The following is a 17945-nucleotide window of genomic DNA, read 5'->3' as shown; positions in this document are numbered from 1 at the left end:
AGATAAGAGATGTCCAGAGAGATTGCTCAACATCGAATGTATTCAGGCACACAGAGAAGGGAAATGTTAAATGTTAACAGGAAAGCATTGATTGCTTTGAAGGGTTGGTCCTATCAGTGTCAAGCTGGAAATTGGGGTTGCCACCTGTATATATAGGAACAGAGAGGATCTTGCCCTGTCAGAGCTGCTGATGGGAGAAGGTCACTGAGCAACTCAAGAAAGCCAGCGCCATGAAGCTGCTCCTGTTGCTCCTGCTCTGTGTTTCCTCCATTAAATCCCAGAGTTTTACTGATTACGATGATGAGGTTGTAATATTGATTGGAATTAATAATAATAAGAGTGAAAATAATTAATTTTATTTAATTGCATGCATGACTTACTTGGCTTGTATGACTTAGCTAAGTTAGAAAATTATACAGTGCATGTTCTTTTTCTGCTCAGAGAAATAATCTTTCAGTTATTTCTTCATGTGTATTTAACAGTGCAACAGTTATTTTCTAGTTTTGGATATACTTTCTTCCTATTTCCTTTCTTTCTCTGTAGGGAATGGAGAATGGTAAGATTAGTTATTTAGCTAAATTTATTTAAGGATATTTATGTAGCAATTTTGACATTTGATGTTACAGACAATTCATTTGTGATGTGCAAAGCCATAGAAACGTGTAATTAATCATGTCCTGTCTGAAAGACAGGAACAATTTTACTATGGATGCAGTAGACATTGGGAAAAAAAAATCAGCCACCAGATCATTAACTGTCAGATTTATATTTGAAATGGAGAGGTGGTAGTTGCTAAACCAAAAGGTAAGCAATGAAGATCAATCTAAAATAATTTAACCTGCATTTAGTTTTCTATAAGTAAAATATTTTATTAGGAAATTTTATTTATAGTTTCAGTATGATTTTTATATTTTCGAAATCCCTGCAAAAATGAAATAGGTCAGAAGTAGGTTCAGGTGACCAGAAATTAGTTTATTTTCTGTTATACAACATAAATGTTTATGTCTGTACATTGATTATTGATGAGATCACCACACTAAATCATTTTCAGCAGTTTTGTCATTTGCTTGCTGCCTACGTTTGGAACTACTTGAAACTTCTGCTCATGGGTCCTTACAAATGTTTGTCAGTTAAGTCTGAATGGGATTGGAGATGGTCAAAGATTTTGATCCAGTTCTTCAAACAACTAACGATTCAATAGGTTTCATTTCAACAAATAATTTAGTTTCCTTGCTTGACCTACTAGTCTTTCAGGATAAACTTTAGGATGGAAGTTTCTCAAAGAAATGAAATTGTTAAGATGGTGTTTCTGTTTGCCGATAGAAGCGAAGCCGCACAGGGGTAGTGTTCTCCTTAGGAGACGATGTGTAAGCCTTTGCTGCTGGCAAAACACAGCTTGGGATGCAGGGGGCTGTTGTTGTTCCTGCTTCTGGGAGGGAGGAGGAACATGGACATCCAAAGAAGTTCTAAAAACCTGGCATGAGGGCTATGACTGAGCAATCTTCCTGATTATGCCACTGAGACACTGAATATTCACATGATGGTGAATATTCTTCCTAACCCTCTTATTTCTAACATATTTGTTTTTAATCCCACCACTTCAAGTTTCATGATTCTCGGTGGCTCTGAGCTATATCAACTTTATTCCTTAGCCAGAATGAAATACGGAAACATTGTTTTGCTTTGGTTTAAAGGCTTTTTAGTTTATCTGTCCCTAGGTGGAGAGAGCGTGCTGCTTTTACAAGGAAAAGCACTGTGATAATTTTTACATAACGTCGGTATTGTATTTCAGCTGTTGCTGTTTTTATTCCAATCCACGATTTTCCTTGCTGTTTGAAACAGAGTGCTGAATGGATACTGTCATCCTGTGCATAGCATTTTGCAATAGCAATCCCAGACTCTGAGAGCTTCCTCTCCCCTGGCTTTGCAGGACGAAAGCCCTCAACCTGGGGCTCGAGGCCACCGACCCCTAGACAAAAGGCGAGAAACAGCTCCCACGCTCAGACCCGTGGCACCTCCCATCTCCGGAATCGGGTACCAGCCCCGGCCACCAAAGCGCGATAAGCAGGGCAGCAAGAAGGAACGTATCGTCTACCCCGATGCTGGTGGCTGCAAGCATCCTCACGAGGAGCTGGTAGGTGTCTCCTCGTATGAATGGAAATGGAGGATGGCGCGGTTGTTAGCAGCCTGTCCTTTTCTTCTAGTGTGCTGAACTAGAGTTTTCTTTGCCAAATACGGAATGGTCATTCGTTTAAAGCAGCACAACTTAACATGTTTTTGTTTGGGTTTGGTTGAGCTTTATTCAGAAGAGCAGCGATATAGAGTCCATGGGAGTCACAAAGCCAGACAGCCTACAGTGAGTAAGGGGAGAAAAGGTTCAAACCATAAATGAGGAAAGGAAGCGTCTGTGGGTTACCCTGCACTTTCCCTATTGCCTTGCATAGGTGACTATTAAGAATGACAGAAAAAAGTTCTGCAAAAGAGCTGGCTTGGGCTTCAGGTAACCTCAAGGAGCTCCAAGAACAAAAACAAACAAAAAAAGCACCAAAACCTCACATGTCTTAAAATTTGTTTCAAACCGTAATTATAGTCTACATTCAGTCACTGCTCCAGCTCTTACGGAAGAGCATGGGAGCATCCTGATACGTAGCATACTCCTCACTGCCTGGCAGTAATATATCACAGAGTCTCTGCTGTGGTCTCTGCCAGAGACTGTGAGCTGTGATGGCATCTTAAGTGTCTGAGAGCAAGTTTCACTATGGAGGTTTCCAACAAATGAGGCCTACTGAAGCTTAATGAATACACGATGGTTAGGGTCTCCCTGCTGTCTGGGTATTCTGTTTCTCACAGGACTTCCGAATTTCCCACCTCTTTTAAAACAGTTATTGTTGACGGTGCAGTGCTCGGCTTCTTGACATGGCCATTTTTAAATGAAATATACATGGCCAGTTCAAGATGTATATAACAGAGGTGTAGAGAACATGGTTGATTTTCTGAGGATAGTGAAAGAGGAAGGGGTAGATATAGACATGCATGGACACCAGCTAGTTCCTGACAGATTTTAGTTATAGATCAGGTGGCTTAACACCGTGAACATTTAAAAGTGCAGAAAAGTGAAAAGCAGATAGTGGACCCAAAAGTGTGAAGAAAGGCCTTTTCCAAAGAGCTTCAACAGGACTCCTATAGGGGTACTCAGGGCACCTTCCTTCCCTTCACACTGCAGCTTCTTCATAGTAGTTAAATGTCTTAAGCCTGTACCTTGATGCCTAAATATATGGTCACATATTACTAACTATTCAATGTTTTCAAAGCTATGGTCATTCACTGACTAGTTTAGAAACTTCTATTTTTTACTTGATTTTTATGCACAGCCCTTGTTGTTGTTTTTTTTTTAAGGGAGTACTCTGTCCAACTGGATGTGAACTGCAAACTGCACTGGTAAAACAGGAAAAAACTGTGACATCAGTTATTCGTGATCTAAAAGACAAAGTGACCAAATTTTCTGATACTTCTACAACTTTCTATCAATATGTGAATATGATAGATGATAAACTGGTAAAGACACAAAAACAAAGAAAAGGTATGCTATTGTTATGAATCATTAATGTAAATAATGTTACAGTTCTATTGACACTGCTACTATTACTTGCTAACAGGACTTTAAAAAAAAAAAGTTAAAAATGCAGTAGAATATCTAGCAAAGTAGGGTTCCACCACTGTGCCACCTTAAATCTTTAATATATATATATATATGTTTGAGAGAGTCAAAGGAATGGATCTCATACTGAAGCAAGATTCTTATTAGGCCTTTAACTGTAAGGGTTGCCCCCTCTCTTACCTGCTTTCACAATTCTATGATTCTATGATCCATCCGACTCCCTTATGCCCAGCTCCTGGCTTGGCACCATGGCTCTCTGGAAAGAAGCTAGTTACAGTTCTTTGGCAGAATATAGCAACACTGATAAATCTATGAGCTTGTAAAGAAATAATGGTGCACATGTAATAATTTTCCAAGAATCTCTTCATAGTTTTTGCACAGTGTGCAAAGGTAAGCAAAAGACACGTATATCCTTCCTCCCCACTGAGAAAACAAGTGGCTTCTCAGATTGTGCTTACAGATTGCTCTTGGCTTTTCCATAACATTGAAAATTAATCTGCTTCTCATCTAATTGTTTTTCTAGACAATGATATTTTACTTTCTGAGTATAACACAGAAGTGGAATTGCATTATAATTATATAAAGGATAATCTGGACAATAACATCCCATCAAGCCTCAGGGTCCTTCGTGCAGTCATGGACTCTTTATACAAAAAGATCCAGAAACTGGAAAATGCCATTGCAACCCAAACAGACTACTGCCGTTCCCCATGCGTTGCTTCCTGTAATATTCCAGTGGTTACAGGCAAAGGTACTCATTTAACTATAATAACATCTCTTTCTTCCCACATTTATATCACTGTGCATATTGATAAACACATCATTCAATTGGTGGTGGTGTGAGTTGGTTGCTCTGAAACCTATGACACTGATTAGGATAGCAGAAAAGACAGATAGTTATCCAATATGAAAAAATCTTTTGACTGACCTGTACTGGTCAGACCAAAGATTGTCTTACCTAATATCTAGTCATCATCATTGGCCAGTAGCATTTTGAAGAAGTAAAGTAAATCATGTTCACCTTCAGTGAGGTGAAGGTGATACATTTGTGACTCTCGTAGTTGTACTCTACTTTTTCAATCAAGAAAGGTTCTTTTTTTTACAAGCTTGTCCAATTCAAAAAGTCATTAAAATATAGTCTTCAGTTGTTCAGGCTGAACTTTTAGAAACGCTTATCTAGAAAAGTAAAACAATCCAAGTATGCTGCTCTTTCTTCTTTGCTTCTTTCATACAATGTAGTATGGAAATCAAAATCAAAGTACATAAATACATCTTTAAAATTGTTCCCTTGCAATCAGCAAACCAAGGAGTTCAGAGCTCTTTCAGTAATGGAGTCTCTGGTTTATTCTTGCAGAATGTGAGGATATTTTCAGAAAGGGAGGTGAAACATCTGAAATGTACCTCATCCAACCAGATCCTTTCGTCAGACCATACAGAGTATACTGTGACATGGAAACAGATAATGGAGGTTAGTGTGAAATATCAATGTTGTTAAAATATTAATTAATAAGAATTCCACAAAAAAAAAGTAAAAAAAAAAAGTAGTAGTAACTTGCAATTTAAACAATCAAATACAGAACTGCAATTTTTGTAGTTTCTTGAGAATTAAGTCTGACTAATTCAAGAAAGTCTTGCTGGTCATCTTCAGATACACTGCAGGACATTTTATAATGAAACTGGAAATAAATTAATGGGAAGGGACTGGTGAATACTTACTATGGCTAAAATGGACAATGTGTGGGCAGAAGTGGAGGGTCTGGCTCATTTCCTGCCCTGCTACTACATGTTAGCCAAAAAAACTGGGTCACTCTTTCACCTTCTGTTTTTTCCACATTTCCTCATGAAGCAAGGCACTCCTTCAGAGTGAGTAAAAATGGCAAGGCTGAACTCATAAACAGTGAAAACTCAGACTTGCTGCAAGGAAGTCACGTGCTTCACCTTGAGATGATGATAGAAGGGCTGTATCTTAACATTTCATGCTCCTTTCATAAGAGCAAATTAATCTAAATATTGTTGCTCCTGCAGGCTGGACTTTGATTCAGAACCGCCAGGACGGCAGTGTTAATTTTGGAAGAGTGTGGGATGAATATAAAAGGGGATTTGGAAATGTTGCAAAGAGTGGAGGGAAGAACTACTGTGATACACCAGGTAAAACACTGAGCATGAAACATGAAGAGTTCTTACTGAAACTGTTTTCTTATATTTCTTGAAGCACTATGACTTTTTAAAACTAACCAATCTGCTTTGGCAGACGTGGGCAAATCATAAAGTTACCTTGAAGTATATTGTGAAATTAATTTCACAGAGCTCTCGTTTGTTGCTTCTCAGGTGAATATTGGCTTGGAAATGACAAAATCAGCCAACTTACCAAGATAGGGCCCACTAAAGTTTTAATTGAAATGGAAGATTGGAATGGTGATAAAGTATCAGCTCGCTATGGAGGTTTCACCATACATAATGAAGGAAACAAGTACCAGCTTTCAGTTAGTAACTATGGAGGCAATGCAGGCAATGCTCTGATGGAAGGAGCTTCACAGTTGCATGGAGAAAACAGGACAATGACAATTCACAATGGCATGTTCTTCAGTACTTACGACAGAGACAATGATGGATGGTATGTAACCACATTAGACAGTTAAAAGAAATTAATTATCGACCATATGTCTCTCCTTAAAAGAAATATAGAATATTTCTCTACTTTGCTGTTAGTTTGCACAGCATTTCATAGTAACTTAAAATAAGTTTCTCACTGCAAGTTACTGGCCAAGTGTTCACACTGTCCCATTGGTGTAGCCAATGACAGAACTGACATAGCTAAAGGACAGGTAAAACTATATTATGTTAGCACTGCTCCACAGCCACGTAAGGAGCAAGCATACTGAATTAGGTTGATTACATGAATGATGTTACCAGAGAAAAAATGGCAAATCTGGATACAATATTCTCAATATCAGAGCCTGATGGTGGCAGTGCTTGTCCTAAGCACTGTCTTGCTTGAGTAGGAATATTGGTACTCTCCCGTGTAACACAGTAATGGGTCTTGAGGGAATAGATTATTAAAAAAAAAATGTTCTGCCTACTCAGAAGACTGGAGCTCATTTGTAAAGGATGTAATTTAGCACTGTATCTCTAAAACATATGATATATCTCTATTTTCAGACCTGATTACATACTAATGAGTAAAGGAATTGTTTAGATTTGGGAAGACACAATTGTCATTATTTCTAATAGCCCTAAATTGTGTCGATATTACAATTATCATTATGAACTGCAAGTAATTGTAGTTATCATTTGGTAAACTAAAATGACATTCCAAATGAGTTGCAGCTAAAATTTTACCTATTTCTTGTAGCAACTTAACGTTCCAAGTGCACTGTATAGCACACACTTGTGATGGTCAATCTTTTACAGCAGGTTCAGAGAGGATTTTAAATATTTGTTGTAGTTTGCAAATTTCAGTACAGGGACACGTGTATATACTCTCATTTATTTGCTTGTTCATCTGTCTTAACTGTTCCTTTTACTTCATCAGGTTAACCACAGATCCAAGAAAACAGTGCTCCAAAGAAGATGGTGGTGGATGGTGGTACAATCGTTGCCACGCAGCCAACCCCAATGGCAGATACTACTGGGGAGGGTCCTACAGCTGGGACATGGCAAAACATGGTACAGACGATGGTATTGTATGGATGAACTGGAAAGGGTCATGGTATTCAATGAAGAAGATTAGCATGAAAATCAAGCCATACTTCCCAGATTAACTGCTATAAAAGTGTAAAGAATCAGGGATTTTCTTTTCATATTTGTACCTGGTTATGTTTTTCAGCGTGGTATTCAGGCTTGTCTTTACATATGAGAACCAAATGCATATGTAGGACCATATAGTGACCTAAAATGAAAAACAATGGCAACTGAAAAAATCAAAATCTGAACTTTGAAAATAAGCCATAAGTATATTTTGTTCCATTTTTCATTTCTTCACAATACAGCAGTACTGGTTTAAAAGAAGTCTGATAAAATATGTATATGTACACTTGTTTTCACTCTTTTACAAAGAAGTTCCATATCAAATTTGAAGAGGAAAAGGATTATCGTAAAATGTTTTCTAAAACATTAAATAAAGCGTTAAAACTGAAGTTTTCTCCACAATTTCTAAGTCTTTAAGTGTTATCGGGGGAGAAGCAAACACATTCCACCAAAGAAAGCACTGTTTTTTTCTTTTGTATCATAAAGATGTGGTAACTACCTGTGTAACAAGTTGAGAAGGAATAAAGTAAAAAAAGTAAATTTAAAAAACATGTAGGTTAAGTCACTTAGTTCACATCCTATTTCCTGGATTAAATATGCCCTTTTATGGAAACTGGGTTGCATACCATACCTCATCACAGCTTTTCCAGCATCCCACAATCTTTATAGTATATCCTATATAGTATTAGGGGAGCTGGCTGGTAAGTCTTTCACGCAATCACTTATTGCAGGACAAGAGCAGTTAGTAACTCCAATCATAGGTTAGTTCTGGTTTGAAGGAAACACTAGAGAGCATCTTGCTCAAGTCAGGGCCAACTTCAAAGTTAGATCAGGTTCCTGAGGGCTTTGCCCTGTCAAGTTTTGAGTATCTTGAAGAAGATATTACAGCCTTGATGGGCAGCCAGCTCTGCTTCACTGTCTGTGATGTTTTTTCCCCTATATCTGCTCAGGTTTTCCTGTGCAGCCATTAGTGCCTGTCACGTCACATACCATGAGCGTGCACCTGCGAGAAGAGTCCAACGCAACCTTCTCTGTCACCCCCATGAGATGATACTGAAGACAGCAACAAGTAGAGATATATCTCCCTGCTTTGAGCCTCCTATTCTCCAGCCTGCACCAACTCAGCTGTGTTCCCCTTCTCATATACCTTGTGCTCCAGCCTGCTAACTACTGGTCTTTTTCCAGTTTGTCATTGCTATTCTTGTACTGGGGCACCCAAAACTGAGTATGATGACCCTTGCAGACTGCAGGCAGAACAGCGGAGAGGCTTTCAGGCTCTGGGCTAAATACAGTATTCAGGTCCTACCTACCTTTGTATTGTCATCCTCTCAAATCACCCAGCCCCTGTCTGTTACAGTCTTCCCTTATCTTTACCACTTAACGGGGTAATTGGGACTTTGGGGCTTGTTACTACAGCTGCTTTGGAGGGAACTGCCCCGTGCCACTCCCATTGCCAGATCAATACCTTGCTTGCCCAGAAGCCTAGGAAAGTGCCCGTGACCTGGAAGTGCTGAAGGAAGTTCAGGCAAGACACAAAACTAATTGTAGCAAAGAGAGATGGGGTGCTGTACCATAAGAGAGCAAGATAGTGAGGTTGACTTACTGTCTGTATACTGGCATTTTTATTATGAACGTTTTCCTTTTTGGACAGAAATGTGGCCAGGCTCAACAACGCAAGTTGCCTGTGAACTCTGCCTGTGAGTTGCACGGGTGTACCTCGACCCGGTGAGCTAACTGAGCAGGGGGCACACCATGGGCAGTGATGAGAAGCACATTTTGCCATTTGCGAAAAGGTTTTATTAAAACCAGCTAAGCCCTTTAAACAAAACATCTCCTTGTATAAATCCTACCCATGTGTACATTACCTGTGAATAATAAAGGTAGTTAAAGCAAACACAACACAAATTGTCTTCTTTTTTAGAGGCATCTAAATGCAATACAGATATGTATCAATGTTATTCTGACAGTTATCTGTTTGTTCCCTGTTCCCAAATGCATCCGTTTATTCCATCTGTGATGTGGACTAAACTCTCTGTATAGATCAAGACCTTTTGTCAGCGAGGCCATCCTTCTCACCTTCAACATTTCTTTAGCTGATTATGATGGCAGTCTAAAATTCTCATTTACAGTTCTCATGTTTATTTAATCTCTGGAGTCCAGGAGGACAAGGAGGAGATGTCATGGCAGCATCACACTGCATGACTGCAGATATTCAGCATCCCCTCAGACAGGCTTCCAGTGAGGCTAGGGAACTAAAACAAGCGGCATAAAGCAGAAGTAACTTTTCCAAAAGCATAGAAACTTCTCCACACATCTGGCTATATAGATGTCTCTGCTCTTCAGCAAAATTTCAAAAAATGTTATGCAGTGGTTGTGCTTGAGAAGCCCTGAAAAAAGGCTAAAAGTGAGCCTTCTCAGTATTTTATTATATTGTTAAATGGTGTGAAAAATGCTAACCAGTAAGATTTGAGGCGAGCAATTCTGCTTATGCTTGTTTCTCAGTTGAAGCACAGAAAAAATAAAAAGAGTAAATACTTGTGTAATTTTATCCATAAATATGTATCTTAACAGTGGAGAGAAACATGAAAAAGATCAGGTAAAAATAGTAACACCATATTCAAAAGATCTAAACCTGGGCATGTTTCAAGTATATACCTGCTGGCTTCACTAAAATAGGGATCTAGCCCTACAGGCTTTGTATGGCTGGATTCTATTCCATTTATGTCTTGTGTTCATGTAGAGCAATGAACTGGATTAGTATCTATTTTCAACACCTATGAAAGGTTAGGCAGCTTAGTGCTGCATAAATGATGTAGCTGCAGAAATGTGAGCAGTACACTTTGTATATCCTCATCTATCCAGTACTAACAGCAATAAAATAACCATCCAGCCCCGAAAGCTTTTATGCTGGTGGTAATGAATGAACCCGAGAGAAAAAAAAAAAAAAGTTTTTTCAGCTCTCAGGAGGAAGGTGCAAGGCAGACATTTAAATATTAAATTATTGTGATAAAACTTGAGGCAGCATATTTGATACAGGTATCACCTGGATTTTGAATTTTTCTCCTGAGCTAAAGTAAATGATTAAGTCTGGCAAATGTTATTAAGTTGGAGTCCAGGCTGTTGACTTGCTCCAAAGAGCACCACAATTTGTCACTTTGAATTGCTTATTTCTTCAGTAGATTGATGTCACTACTATTGGCATACCCAAGACTCCCCTTCCAAATCACCATCAAGATAAACTCAAGCTGCATTTTAGAAAATTGCTGCACAAATGTCATTTTTCACTCACACTTCTGGAACAATTGTGTAAGGCATGAGTTAGGGATAATTGTTTTGTGAGTTTTTGACCTTTAACATGTTTAGCATGTTGAAAAGCCTAAAACATGTTAGTAAGAAGTACTCTGTCCATCAGAGAGATGTTTACTGAAGTTTTATAAAAGGACCGATAGAAAGGTTGCAGACAAGGTTTATATAAAAAGCTTTTTAAAATCAATATTTCCTTTAAAAGTTTTTCAGTTATAAAGAAGATGAAAGAACTATTTTGTTAATAATTAATCAGTGTTTATTTGGTAAGCCACGAACTGTGTGTCCGGTTGCCTTCACATTCATAGGGTAAAGGTACATCACGCATATATATATAAAAGATCTTTTCATCTTTCAGTTATGACACATATAATAAATGCCTGTCCTTCTACAGGGTGTCCATGGGTCTGATTTTCATTCTAGCAATTTTCAGGGAGTAATCAGAGGCTCTAAACGGCATCCAGACAACTCCATTTTCGATCTCATAGGGAACATTGTACCGTGGGTCATAGTGACCCCCCATGTAGTAAATGCCATTGAGGTTGGCTGCCTGGCAGCTGTTGTACCACCAGCCGCCCCCATACATCTCTGCACAGCTCTCCTCCCAGCGGTCGTGGTCCTGGTCGAAGGTGCTGAACCTCATCTGGGCGTGGGACGTGTACTCGGTGCCCTCCTCCAGCCAGCCGGCGACCAGCGCATCCCCGGCCGTGCCCTCATAGGAGGACACGGTGAGGGCGTACCCTTCTGCTTCAGACCCTACCTGCACGATGTACTCTGCGTACACAGCATTTCCATCCCAGTCCTCTAGCTCTACGCGAAGCAGAGTGTCATTCTGAGTCAGCAAGTGAATGTTTTCATTGCCCAGCCACAACTCTCCTCGCCCTTTGGCATCCACGCTGCCGAAACCTCTCTTGTAGTCTTGCCAGGTCCGGTTAAAATTCACTGATCCATCCATTCTCTGTTGGATCAATAGCCATCCTCCCAAAGTGGTGTCTTGGTCGCAATAAACTGACAAAACCTTATTGGATCCCGCTGGCTTGATTTTGAAAATGCCACTTTTGGCACCAAAAGTGTGTTTCTGGCGGATATCATCGCAGTCTAAAAAAAAAAGTTGATCTGGTTTGACAGGAGTTATCAGTAAAATTTAATAAAAACTTCAGAGGAATCCAAGTAGCAATAGCTCTGAGGAAAATTTGTTAAACATGTCTTGGACTACACTAGGTATACTGACAGGCAACATTAAAAAGAATTGAGAGAAGAAAACGTTACATATTTCTTAACCTGTGAATTGTTTATATAATACCCAAATATTAATGATATAATTTCCCCCCCTTTTTTTTTTTTTCCCAAGGTGGCAACAGACACAGTTCTGGCATTTTATCATCACATTGTTATACTGCAGTACCTAAAACCACTCTGCCAGTTTGGTTATGGATGGAGTTTGGCTCCACTACCTCAGTAGCTATGTCTGTGAGCCTGTGTACCTTTCCCAGTGCTGGCTGTCCTTTGCTTCACTTTATCCGCTCTGAAGCTGCGTGCCTGAATGTCTGGGGTGTCCTCTGCACTCTGATCGTGTTGCACCCCACCTAGCTGCTCAGATATTTCACGGGTCTTTAATGATTTGGTTTCAAAAGTGGAGCCTCCCTTGTTGAAACTAGAAGAGGAGCTGGTAACTACAGTCTTGGAGTGACTTGCACCACTAGACGAGAATCCAGGCTGAAACTGGAGTCCTCCAAAGTCATCTTCTTCCCCCTCGCCTAAGTCAGAGAATTTGTCTTTCCCTCCGTAAGACGCTGTGTGGCTGGATGTTCCTGCACCCAGGTGGCTGCTGCCTGCCCCCGTGACACGGCTAGTAGTTGAAACAGTGCTAGATCCACTGGAGTGCCTACTGCCAGCGGATCCAGAATCGTGGGTAAGAAAGGGCTCTAAGTCAGGGAAATACTTGTCTAGGTTGTGGAAGCTACCTGGCCCACTGAAATGGTACGTGCTTCCTTCACCTCCAGTATTTCCTAGTCCTTGCAAGTGGGAGCAGTCTGAGCCATCAGAAGAAACCATTTTCTCAACTATTTCTTCCCTGGGGCCATCGGGGCCAGTAACAACTTTCTTGGTGACAGTTTTGGTGCATCTATGAACAGTGGTGGTTCTGTCTCCCAGGCTAGGGGTGTCTCTCCCATGAGGAGAAGTAACTAATTTGCTGGTGTGGGAATGTCCATCCCCCCTCGATTCTGCCACGTGATACATGGTCTCGCCTCGGGAGGGGCTCGAGCCTGTTTCTGGTCTTTCTAACACCACTTGCATCTGCCTGATGTTACTAAATGCATTCAGAGCTTGCATTTCTGGCAGAGGCTTAAGCTTAAAATGCTCAGGAACAGTTGAGTCCTTAAGTGGCCTCATTTTCAGTGTGCTCAGGGTGGTTGTTTGAAGGTCTGGGTGCATGTTGATGGAGCTGGCCTGGGTAAGCTGCTTCTGGATGTTGTCATAGCTTTCTTTGTCCACCTGGTAATCAAAACTTCTAGCACAGCTTCCTTTGCAAGCTCGTATCTTAATATCAATGTCCACCTACATAAACAGAGAGAAATAACTCGGTTAGGGAACTTGCCTGACTTTCTCAAGCAAGTGTATTCTTTAACTGGACTGGGGAAAACTGGGAGCTGCATTGGTACCTCCCATCTACAGCCAAGCTTTTCCATTTTGAAACTCCAAGCTCCATTTCAAAACCTACCCTGGCTTCATTTCCACTGTAAATACCACACACACGGTGGCATGATGCACATAAGTGCCATGGAGAAGTACATTGTGGCATGTTCCCAGTTTCTGCTCCCTTTGCTTTTGGGGCATAAGGGTGTCCTGAAAGACAGGACCTCCCCCCCCTTGTCCTCAATGACTAGCAGCTCCTTACAGGAGGAGACTTGCCCCGCACGGAGCCACTTATCAGCAGACACAGCATCAGTAAACCTCGCTGCCTGCCTGAGAGCAGACGGGACAAGGAGCCCTCCTCAGCTCATGCTGGTTCCCATGCAGCAGGAAAAGAAAAGCAAGCCCCACAGAAAGCAACTCCTCTGGGGATTTGCCTTAGCAGGTCAGATAGTATTTTCCTTCTGGATGGAGCACCGCTTGCTGTGCATGGTATAACAGACCCTCCTCGCTCTGTAGCTAAGCTCTGGAAACAATATGCATGGTGTAAGCAGCTGCTTACCTCCAAGCGCTTCATCTCCAGCACCTGATCCTGGATGCTGCTTTGCAGAGCTTTAATTCTGTTCACTTGAGTGACAACTCTCTGCTTTAATGTCACAATTCTCCGCCTCAATTCTGCTGACACTTGACCGTAATTCTCATCAAGCTCTGAAACAGAAATGCATCATGGTCAGCTATGCACATGTGACTTTCTTTCCTAAAAGAGTGGCATAATTTAAAATACACAATTAAAACGTGCTTAACATATTTCTCATAACACTAAGCAGAAAAAAATTACATTAGTTTTTATCTGTTACTAGTTAAGAGTCATGCATTATGTTTATTCTGGCTTTTGATAATGAGGGCCAGTACAGCATATATTTTTGCTAAATACTGTTTACGCACACACAAAAAAATCAGCAATGAATTATAAAACTGAGTGAGATACTTACGCTGGGCACCCTCCAGGCCTGGTTTTAGTACATTTATGGTTTCCACAATTATCCGATTGGATGTTTTATAGTTGTTCTGATTGTCTGCGAGCAGCTGCCTAATTTTGTCTATTCTGTGACTATTATCCTGGTCCATGTCATCAATCAGTCCTTGTATTCTGCAGCCTGATGGACATTTTGTACCCTAAGATTGGAAGAAAGAAATAATTGTGTTAAAGTCTTCATGAGCGTGCCTTATTTTTATCAATATATTTACAGATTTTTGCCTGCACTTAAAACACACACACACACACACACAAAAAAAAAAAAAAAAAGGCAAGATAATGCAACTTCTCTTCAGGTGTTCTGCCCTGTTCATCCAATGACTTTGCCAAGGACTCGTGTGACTTTGAGCAAACCACCTGTAGTGCATCCCATGAAACCTGCTGTAAGCAGGGATGAGGAACCCTTATTTTTCCTTTTACTCTTTTCCTCAAGAGTGAAATAAAACAAACAAACAAAAAACCTTATTTGTTTTCCAAAAGGCTGCTGTAAGGTGAGCTTTGTTGTCCAGTTTGAGAAAGGATGTCCTAGATCAAGTTATTAAAGCAAAATTTTCCTCAGAAAAGCCTAATGTTCTTTATAAACTAAAGCTCTTTGGCAAGATTACATCTTACAAATATAGCATAAAGGTGAGTTGAGATGTAAGAGGCAAGAAGAAGACAAACTGACAGTTTATACACAGAGACATTCAGTCAGTCATTACAAATCTTTTACTGAATGTTTTGTCATCAGGTTTTCTAAAAAGTAGCTCCTGAAATATGAGTTATTTTTACTTATTTTTCTTTGTCACACATCTTCCTTTCAATTGCCTTTCTCTTACCGACTCCAAAAGCAGCAATATCAAAATTCTGAAAATATATATATATAATCTTCTTTTGTTTAATCTTTCTATTCCAGACCAATTCTGCACCTTTACAAACTGCTCTTCCTTCTCTTTCTTTCTTCTTCAGCAACAGCTGTGTTGCTTTCTTACTTTCTTTTCCCCAGGACACCTCACCACAATGCCCTGATGTGACGGTTTATCTGCCCTCTCTCAGATCTAAGGCTCAAATGTGTACAAACTGCATGACACCCATCGGAGCAGGCTGGCTGAAGTCTGTGAGTGCCCAGTTTTCATCCCCAAAGCTCGTTGCTCACCCAGTCATCATCCGCACAGATGGGCCAATTCTTCTCGAACTTGCAGGTGGTCTGCTGCATGTGCTCCACGATCCTGGGACCACGCACACCTGCGCCCTCCTTTTCAAAGGTGCTCTCTCCATTCTGCGCCTGCCAGGTGAAAAAAGAGGAGGTGCAAACCTGAGATTGTCTAAACAGTTGTCAAGAGAATGGAAATTTAAGCACTTAAGCACTCAGTGGCATCACTGCTGCAGAAAATGCAGCCATGTGGAAGGAATCACCCAGCAATGCAAGGGTTTTATTCCTGGCATTTCTTGTAAGATATGATTTTCTTACAATAAAGCATTTCAATTCTTAAAATTAATGCACCTTAAAATTAATGAAAGGTGCTCAGGATATATGATAATATCATTAAAGGGTGATCTCGTGCTCTGTGCAAACTTAAATATTAAAAAACAACTTGAAATTAGATTCAAACTGCTTAAGGTAAAGCCTATGCTTTGAAATTTCTGTGTTCTACATCTGTTTGCTGTCATATTTCTAAGTTTCTATTTTCATCCTACCCCCTCTAGTCTACACAAAACTGTCTTAAATATATATATGAATTGAGTTTTCCCATTCCTGTTTCTGATTTTAATCAGAGTTGCTAAATATAACTTTGTAGCAGTGTTTTGCCCAACATAAAGAACAAGAAAGCTAATAACACTGTAATAAAATTACTAATGTCAGTGATAAATGGATTCCACTCTGCTAATGGAAAGAGAAGAAAGAAATGTATTGAGATTTTCTTGAAACCTGAGAAGCAAGAATACATTTACACTAGCTAATTCTAAATCAAAGCGTTGCAAAGATTCCTACTGTGTTATTGCTCAGTAAAAGACTGGAAAATATTTTTTTTTCATAAAAGATGAAGGAGGCTGTTTGAAGACTTGATATGTAATTAGGTCTGACTAGACTCCTCTGCACACATCTTACCTTCTTTTCAAGCAGTATAATTAATGCTTAAAAAGATTAATGATTTATTCTGAGGCAGAGAAAGTTTCCCTAATTTCAGACTTCAGGGCCAGAACCTCATCCCTATGGGACTAGAGTGTTGATTCATTTTGGCTTGATTCATCCTGAGGAACTGGCCCAACCGCCTGTTAACAAAATAACAAATAAAAAGTTTAATTTTAGATGGTCTGTGCTCTTTCAGCACTGACAGCTCCAACATGACTGCTTCTGTTTTGTCAGATCTGCTTCACATAACTCCTGTCATTTGTTAAAATATCTACTTTCTTCAAAACACAGTCACAAAGAGAAACATAAGGACTAACATAAGATTATGGGCTGAGACCTAAATGAAAAAAAGGGCAAAGTTACATTAGCATAGTTGAAAATCAAGACTATCACTTTCCTTATCTAAAAAATGATTCTTGCTTAAATCTGCTTTAACCTGATGCTGCTGTCACAGGAATCACTGTTGTATAACTGGTATTTCATGATAAAGGCATTATGTATTATTTGTAGCTGGAAAATATTATAGTGGTAAACTGAGATGTTCTAGCCAAAGGAGAGTAGAATTTACCCTAAAATAAACTTGAAAATTCCAGACTTGCTGGAGCCACTAGCATCCAGGTCAGTCAGTTTTAAGACTCACAGCATCATCTATGAATCTAGGAATTCATGTTAATGTATCTGCTTTGCTGCTCCAAAAGCCAGGCAGATTCAGCAAAACCAGATTAAGCAAAACTAGAGAAATGGATATTCAAGAACTGCTGATGTGAAAGTCCAGCACTGAATTGGTTACAGTAAGCTTGTGCATATGTGTGTGCATTGAATTTCACAAGCTAGGTGACAGCCAAAATGTATCTAATGAATGAAGATTAAATAAACCTTCATTCTTCAAATCAGCATGATATGAAAAGAATGAAGTAAGCAAAATCATACCCAGGCTAAGCTGAGGCAGAGCAACACACAGAGGATCCTCATGGATATCATCTTCAGAGAAGAGCGAGCAGAACTCTGACTGAGAGGATGTTCTTCTCTTGTCTTTTGATGCAATTTAAACCTTAATGAAAATCTGAGATTAATCATTATTTTCCCTCTGTTTGGAGACAAAACATGCCAGATGTCCCCAGGTGATTACCTAAGGCCTCTTGCACAAGTTTCTGGTGCTGTTTGCTCCAGATAAGATTGTAGAGCACCAACATGAGGGCAACACCATGAATTCCAGGAAAAAAAATAAATCTGTTTAAAGCTTAGTTTTTTGTAAACAGATGTTCAGCTAAGATGTATGCAGGATCTAGCAGCATCCAGGAATACTCAACCACTGGAAGACATACACTGTGTGACAGGAATTTAGCTAGTGTAATCAAACAGTTGATATTTGAAAAAGGAAGTCATTGATTTGCCCTTTCTCTGTGACTATGTTCCCGTGGGCCTTCTAAAGCAAGTACTTGTCTTAGAAAGGT

At 39.8% G+C, this 17945-nt stretch overlaps 2 protein-coding genes across 2 annotated transcripts; one reads left to right on the top strand and one right to left on the bottom strand.

The window, feature by feature from the left end:
* Positions 1-146: 146 nt before the first annotated feature.
* On the top strand, positions 147-7794 carry FGB (fibrinogen beta chain). The gene is made up of 8 exons (XM_083834426.1): positions 147-305; positions 1931-2134; positions 3397-3580; positions 4182-4409; positions 5013-5126; positions 5684-5806; positions 5987-6272; positions 7191-7794. The coding sequence occupies exons 1-8, from the start codon at positions 231-233 to the stop codon at positions 7417-7419; spliced, it is 1443 nt and encodes a 480-aa protein (XP_083690552.1). The 5' UTR covers positions 147-230; the 3' UTR covers positions 7420-7794.
* A 3150-nt stretch (positions 7795-10944) lies between these two features.
* FGA (fibrinogen alpha chain) lies at positions 10945-17560 on the bottom strand. The gene is made up of 6 exons (XM_083834425.1): positions 17422-17560; positions 15514-15642; positions 14335-14518; positions 13905-14050; positions 12193-13267; positions 10945-11806 (listed from the first exon to the last, which is right to left on the bottom strand). Exons 1-6 carry the CDS (start codon positions 17470-17472, stop codon positions 11097-11099), a joined length of 2295 nt encoding a protein of 764 aa, XP_083690551.1. The 5' UTR covers positions 17473-17560; the 3' UTR covers positions 10945-11096.
* Positions 17561-17945: the final 385 nt, after the last annotated feature.

The sequence above is a fragment of the Anser anser genome (genome assembly GCF_964211835.1).
Source record: "Anser anser genome assembly, chromosome: 4".
Classification (NCBI taxonomy): Eukaryota; Metazoa; Chordata; class Aves; order Anseriformes; family Anatidae; genus Anser; species Anser anser.
The sequence above is the reverse complement of the archived record's forward strand: the minus strand, read 5'-3'. Positions and strand labels throughout refer to the sequence as shown.

Excerpts from the sequence above, each read along its gene's own strand:
- FGB (XM_083834426.1), top strand. The coding sequence starts at position 231 with ATGAAGCTGCTCCTGTTGCTCCTGCTCTGTGTTTCCTCCATTAAATCC. Across the intron at positions 2,135-3,396 it reads AGCATCCTCACGAGGAGCTG|GGAGTACTCTGTCCAACTGG; the intron begins GTAGGTGTCTCC and ends TTTTTTTTTAAG. Across the intron at positions 6,273-7,190 it reads GACAGAGACAATGATGGATG|GTTAACCACAGATCCAAGAA; the intron begins GTATGTAACCAC and ends TTACTTCATCAG.
- FGA (XM_083834425.1), bottom strand. The coding sequence starts at position 17,472 with ATGATATCCATGAGGATCCTCTGTGTGTTGCTCTGCCTCAGCTTAGCC. Across the intron at positions 15,643-17,421 it reads TCTGCCTCAGCTTAGCCTGG|GCGCAGAATGGAGAGAGCAC; the intron begins GTATGATTTTGC and ends TTCACCTGGCAG. Across the intron at positions 14,519-15,513 it reads TCTGTGCGGATGATGACTGG|GGTACAAAATGTCCATCAGG; the intron begins GTGAGCAACGAG and ends TTCCAATCTTAG.